Source organism: Kryptolebias marmoratus, linkage group LG6, assembly GCF_001649575.2.
Source record: "Kryptolebias marmoratus isolate JLee-2015 linkage group LG6, ASM164957v2, whole genome shotgun sequence".
In the NCBI taxonomy this organism is placed as follows: domain Eukaryota; kingdom Metazoa; phylum Chordata; class Actinopteri; order Cyprinodontiformes; family Rivulidae; genus Kryptolebias; species Kryptolebias marmoratus.
In genome coordinates, this window is record NC_051435.1 from 22,087,431 (window position 1) to 22,094,287 (window position 6,857).

Here is a 6,857-nt window from a genome sequence, read left to right on the forward strand (position 1 = left end):
GCAAAACGGAGGTTCTTCGCAAAATAGTTATTTTTTCCTATTATTTATCACTTATATAAACTGAATTTATGCAAAGTGACAACACTAATACATTCGTCGTAGCCTACGTTATGAAATATTTACATGACTCATTGATACAATTATGATAGAAACGATAGAAGAAAATATATCACGATAGACACTTTTCTATCGTCCCCACGATATATATCGTTATATCGCCCAGCACTACCGTCAGTGCAAATAATATTCCAAAACCCCATTTGTGTGAAAGCTCCACGTCGTCACGTTCACACCCGTGTTTCACCGTCTCGCTCATCAGTCAGAAGGCGTCTGAGTCGGTTAGTTTCACTCGACGTTTATCACGTTTCACGCTCATTCGCAGTGTTTTTTCTTCAACGTCAGCCATGAATCTTGACTTAATCCTCGTGTCAGTCCCGCCGACTCCGATTAGCCCCTGTGCTACATCTGAAAGTCGTGACCTATTTATTTTTTTATTTATTTACTTTGCAGACGCTGTTCCACCTGTGCCACTACGCCGTGTCCTACGACGAGAACATTTTCCCGGACTCTCACACCTTCCTGCCGCAGCGCTGGCTCCGAGGAGGGGACGATAAGTTCAGGCAGCACCCGTTCGGCTCGGTGCCGTTCGGCTTCGGGATCCGGGCGTGCCTGGGCCGACGGGTGGCCGAGCTGGAGATGTACCTCCTCCTATCCAGGGTAAGAGGGCAACTCTCACTCCAACAGCTAACCTACGTTTGATCGTGTAGTCTTTCGGGAGGTAAACAGTCATTTTGTGCCGATATCTTTTCTGGTTTAACCTGTAAAGTAAACAGGTTAGAGCTGTAATTTAATTTCCAGGAAATGACTTGTTTGTTTTTGCAGCTACACCCAGAGAGCAGTATTGACCTGCAGTAACTGTTCAACCAGTTCACGGACCTGTCTCGAACTTCCTTTTAATAATCTATACACTGAGCTGAAAGCCACAGTTTAACAGAGTGACCTGAAGAGGCACGCCTAATGCAGCTCCTGCCTGAAATTCCCCCCCGAAAAAACATTAACTTTCTCATTAAAGCTTAAATTGTGATTGTGTTAAAGGTATCAAAATGTAAGTTCAGTCCAGCTTCAGTGACCCGTTTAAGTTGACTGATGTCTCTGCTGTGAAGTGTGCTTCACTTACCCTGGTCGAGCACCCTAAATTGATGTAATTTGTGTGCCTCACATAATCGCCCCCTCTCCCTCCTCTCTGCCGTAGCTGATAAAGCATTACGAGGTCAAGCCCGACCCAGCAGGAACGGTGGTGAAGCCGATCACCAGAACCCTGCTTTGCCCCGCGACGCCGATCAACCTACAGTTCCTGGACAGAAGGGCTGAGCAGACGGAGCCGAGGGCCACGGCGGCGGCAGCAGCGGCGGCTTCTCTGTGAGCCGCTTTGTATTGTCAACAAGCACCGTGTTCCTACAGAGCTCAGGAACGCACTTACAGAAGAGTAAAGTACAAGCTGCGTGTGGCAGGTCCCACAGGACGGTGCATCCTGGTAAACTGCCTCTTCTTGTAAATATGACTTCTTTAATCCACAGCTCGACAGATGTTTTAGCTTGTAACATACACTGTTAAGGATAAAAAGGGTCCTCTTTGTGGTCTTTGTTGAATTTTGTGAGCTGCACGAATATTTCTGCACTTGTGTAGTTGAGTAGAAATAAGGTAATTCATTGCAAATTTTTTTCTTTTTGATAAAATTCTGGATTATATGCCTTTTCTTTCAAGTAAATAAATACTCTACATCTAGCTCCTATAGTCTACAGATAGTAGGAGTAGGAGTAATTATTTCAAAAATGGGTCCACAAATTCTTAAAGGGATATTCTGGTCACTGAAGCGGTGTTCTGTGTCATAGTTGTGAAGAGTTATCATCTTACCTGTTGCAGATAGCTGTTTGAACGGCCTCAATTTGGAGAAATAAGGTTTAATTCTGATTGGATTGACGAGCTAATGGCTAGTCCGAACGCAACTAAAACCAAAGTGGATTTCTGTCATCGTGAAACAACTCACATCAGTTCATGTGAACGCTGTTTTATAAACCTTTACTTTGCCATCGGTTATTCATTACATGGTTATTTCTGTAGAATTCCTGCCGGTGGTACCCCAGCTGTAACAGAAGCGCTACAGCTAGCTGCTCCTGCTGCTCTTCGCACACGTAAACAAGTAGAGATGTAAGAAAATAGTACTTTAAAAACTGATGAACCACTGAAATCTTAGAGGTTGGAGTTGTTTTAAGACAGCCCTTTTACTTTTGCTCTTAGTTACATTCAGACTAGCCATTAGTTCATCATTTTATCAGACTTCAATGCTATTCCAGCTATTTCATTTAATAAATAGTTTTGTCTCCCTTCATCTATGTATCCTAGCAGAAAATCTGTAATACCCATGCTGTGCCACTAGGTGGAACTTCCTCATTAACAACATATGAAAATACAAAGAAAGAACTTTCTTAGCTTGGCTTAAAGATCCTGCCAAAACAATTGCAGCTTTTTTTAAAATCAAAGTTTAATGGAAACAGGCTGCCACTGTCGGAGACTAGTGAGTGGATCAAAACTGGGAGAAAATTCAATGGAAACAGGCAGATTTTCAGATCCAGTCTGTCACAGAAATATTTGAAACGTGTTCAGAAATCAAGCAGCAGGATTCGCGCACCTCGCCACCTCCAGAGAAATTAAAAAACAAAAACCAAACGCAAATGTCTCAAAACATTTTGGAGGCCGCGTCACAAATTCTGTTCAGTAACTAGTTGCCAACAGTCGCATCCAGTGAGGGAGTGGCTTAAAAACATCTACGTTGTAAAAATATTTGGAGTTTATTTCTCCAAACTGAGATTAGTCATCAAGTAACAATATTTGTTTAGACCTTTTACACAGAACACCACTTAAAAATGGCTGAAATATTTATTTAAAGCAATTTATACCTGAATATGGTGAAGTGGAAGTTTAAAAGAACGGTAAATGGTAAATGGACTGCACTTATCTAGCACCTTTTCAGCCAACCAGGCTGCTTAAAGAGCTTTACAACACAATCTGTCTGTCCTCATTTCCAGCTGTGACATCTTCCTCTGTGAACTCACAGACTCAAACACTTCTGTTAGTTTCTGTTCAGCAGGGTTTCTTCTGGTCGCCCTAATAAAGTGAATAAAGTGAAGCCAAACACACTTCCATTTATCCCCCCTGATGCCTCTGTTCCCCAAACTGTGCTTTCAGAGATAGCTTTATTAGAGTTGTGCTACAAGTTTGTTTTTAATCGACATGTCCACACTTTGTATGCTGTTTTAGTGAAATATTACTGACTTTGTAACATCTCAGATGTTTTAATGATCTGTAACAAGGCCTTAAAAAAAGTCTCTAAACATTTTGCAGACCTTTGTGAAACTAATGTCCTGATTGTATATACAAACTGCATTAAACTGCTTTGTATTAAGCAGTGCCAAAATAAAATAATAAATTTTACTTATTGAAAGACATCTCAGCTCTGTTGTCCTACTGATTGACACTAATGTTGGCTGCAGCACATACAGGACATGAAGACAACTCTCACCATATGAAGCTGTTAAAGGTGGACGATTTATTGGGCAATAATGCTTTAAATGTTAGCCTTAAGTGGTGCCTTCATCTCTTTAATTATAGGGGTGATTTAAAATATTTTTTGCTTGTTTATTTTCTACAAGAGAAGTATGTAGTTCTTTCTAATATTTTGAATTCTTTCTTGGCACTGATTTCTTCACTTGTTGGTTAATGCTGCCCTCTTGTGGACTCATGTTGCACTACAGGCGTGTTCAATTTTACATTACCTCATGAACAACGTGTGTGTCCACAGGGGTACACTAGTTTTCAGTAAATAGCAAGTAGAGATAGTGTGGGGGTGAAATGGTTTAGTGTATTACAATTAATTGTGTAAACCAACGCAAAACTCCAACAGCTGAGTCATTCTTCAGCTTCCTGAAGGACGAGAAAGTTTGATGGATGTGGTTAGTTTATCTCCTGGTGAAAATTACAACCCAGAGTCTGGAGACTGACTGTGGAGTGAATGTTTTGAAGATGACCATCTGAAATACAAACTTTCAATTTTAGGAACACCACCTGTCCACCCGGCACTCGCTATCTGACTAGCTCCACCTGCCTCCCGCTGTCTGACCGCCTCCGGCCACCATCATTATTTTAATATTTTATTTATTTTCCCCTTTCAGTTCAAAAAGCCAAGCACCATAATGAGCCCAGCTAGTGCCACTGGCAGCGATGTAAATGTTTATAAAACAATGGTTGCATGAACCACTATTTCTTTTTTTTTTCTTTACACTTGAGTAGTTTCAAGTAGTAATCTCTGGTTTTCACCCCATATAAACTAGCCATTAGCTCATCAATGAGGTCATTCAAAGAGCTTTTCACAACAGGTAAGATATTATTTGTTCATAACCTTTCCACAAAATCTACTTCAAGCGATTTAAACTAAAGCTTTAAATGTTTTTACGTGTTTAATATATATTAAGGTGTATTGTAAACATTACTAATACATAGATAGATTTACATGTATCATATTCTGACACTGTGACATTTTCTGTCTTGTGATAAATTGAAGTAATATACAACAAAACATAAATTAAAAACGATAAAACATTTTGTGAGAAAGGTTATTTCTTCCATAACAATCAGCTGGGTAACTCAGACAAAATACTATGTATTCTCTCTTTTGTGTGTCTGCAGCCCGTTTCAGCTGCTGTAAGGTACACCGTGCTGCTGGTCCAATACTGGACGAGCAGAGTTAAACAACAATACGTGTCAGTATAGTCAATATAAAATTCTAGATTAACCTTTGGACTCGGGGAGGAAACCAAGAGAATAAAGAAATCCTGCTGGGCAACGAGTCGAGTTTTAATGCAGGAACCTTTTTTATTGTGAGGCTACAGTGGTAATGCTGCAGCAAGAAACAGTTACATGTTACAAAAGCACCGCTCACAATAAAAATGATTGATTAAAAACAAATTTTTCTTTTTCTTTCAGCTGAGTCATCGTCCTCCATCTAACTCTGTCTTCTGTGTCCTCTCTAACTGCATCCATATATCTCCTCTCTGTCTTTTTCCTGGCAGCTGCATCTCTAACATCCTTCTACCAACATACCCACTGTCCCTCCTCTGCACATGTCCAAACCATCTCAGTCTGGCCTCTCTAACTTTACCTCCCAGTCGTTCAACCTGTGCTGTACCTCTGATGACCTCATTCCTAATCCTGTCCATCCTTGTCCCTCCCAAGGAGAACTTCAACATCTTCAGCTCTGCCACTTCCACTTCTGTCTCCTGTCTTTTTGTCAGTCCCACTGTCTCCATGGCTGCTCTCACCGCTGTCTGTAAACCTTTCCTTTGACCTTTGCTGCCACCCTTTTGTCACAAATCACTCCTGAAACTTTTCTCCATCCACTCCATCCTGCCTGGAGTCTCTTCTCCACCTCTTTACCACACTTCCTGTTTTCCTGAACAGTCGACCCTGAGTACTTGAAGTCCTGCACCTTTGTGACCTCTGACCTCCTTGTAGCCTCACTGTTCCACCTGCCACCCTCTCATTCACACACAGGTACTCTGTCTTTCTACGGCTGACTTTCATCCCTCGTCTTTCAAATTCATACCTCCTCCACCTCTCCAGGTTCTCTTCCACCTGTTCCCTGTTCTCACCACAGATCATGATGTCATCTGCAAACATCATAGTCCACAGGGATTCCTGCCTGACCTCATCTGTTAGTCTGTCCATCACCAGAACAAACAAGAAGGGGCTCAGAGCCGATCCTTGATGAACTCCCACCTCCACACTCTCCTCTCTTGTTAGAACGTTACAGTTTCTATCTTTAACAAACCTAACCTGCTGCACATCCTTTCCAGCCTTCTGTCTGTCTTGCCAGTCGATACAACCCTTCTCTCTCTCCTCAGTGTCCAGCCTCTTGAACAATTCATCATACATCTTCTGTTTTGCCTTTGCTACCTCCCTCTTTGTCCTACGTTGCATCTCCCTATATTCCTGTCTCCTCTCTTCAGTCCTCTCACTGTCCCATTTCTTCCTGGCTAACCTCTTCCTCTGGATAACTTCCTGATTGTGTGGGCGGAGTTACCTCCTTGGTTGGTGACGTAGAAGGAGGCGGGGCCAGCTGTGGCAGACTGCTGACCGTACTGGTTTGAAAACACGTTATTTTGGGGTCTGGAGTGATGCTGTCAGGAACTCGAGCCCCACATTTCACAAGAGGAACTCCCAAACTTTACAATGATGTCACACAGTCTTTAAGGAGTTTCCCATCCAGACAGCAGGAGGCGGTCGGACAGCAGGAAGTGGCCGGTGCCAGTCAGATAGCGGGTGCTGGTTGGACAGGCGGTGTTCTTAAATTGATGGTTTGTATTTCAGATGGTCCTCTTCCAAACATTCACTCCACAGCCAGTCTCAGACTCTGGGTTGTAATTTTCACCAGGAGTTAAACTAACCACATCCATCAAACTTTCTTGTCCTTCAGGAAGCTGAAGAATGACTCGGCTGTTGGAGTTTTGGGTCAGTTTACACAATTAATTGTAATACACTGAACCATTTCACCCCCACACTGTCTGTATTTACTTTTTACTGCTTTGTTCAAGTTCCTGTGCTTGGCTCAGGTTATGCCACACTTCGAAGTGTAAGGAAAATGACAACGAGGCCCTAAGAATTTTTTCGATATTCTAACATTAATTTAAAATTAATGTCATTTTTTTAAATGCGAGACTCTGAAAACAAGCATGGTTTATGACTTTCTTTTGATTTATATTAGCTTTAAAACTCTTTTCATTTCACCTTTAAGCCTTTAATAC

General features: G+C 41.8%; 1 protein-coding gene across 1 annotated transcript in view; it reads left to right on the forward strand.

Annotated features, from left to right (window-relative positions):
* Positions 1-3,507, forward strand: part of si:dkey-91i10.3 (cytochrome P450) — a 19,766-nt gene extending 16,259 nt beyond the window's left edge. The window contains exons 8-10 of the mRNA XM_025006969.2: positions 511-717; positions 1,253-1,419; positions 2,122-3,507. Of these exons, the coding sequence (XP_024862737.1) occupies positions 511-717; positions 1,253-1,419; positions 2,122-2,212 (465 nt within the window). The 3' untranslated portion in view covers positions 2,213-3,507. The remainder of the gene's footprint in view (positions 1-510; positions 718-1,252; positions 1,420-2,121) is intronic.
* Positions 3,508-6,857: the final 3,350 nt, after the last annotated feature.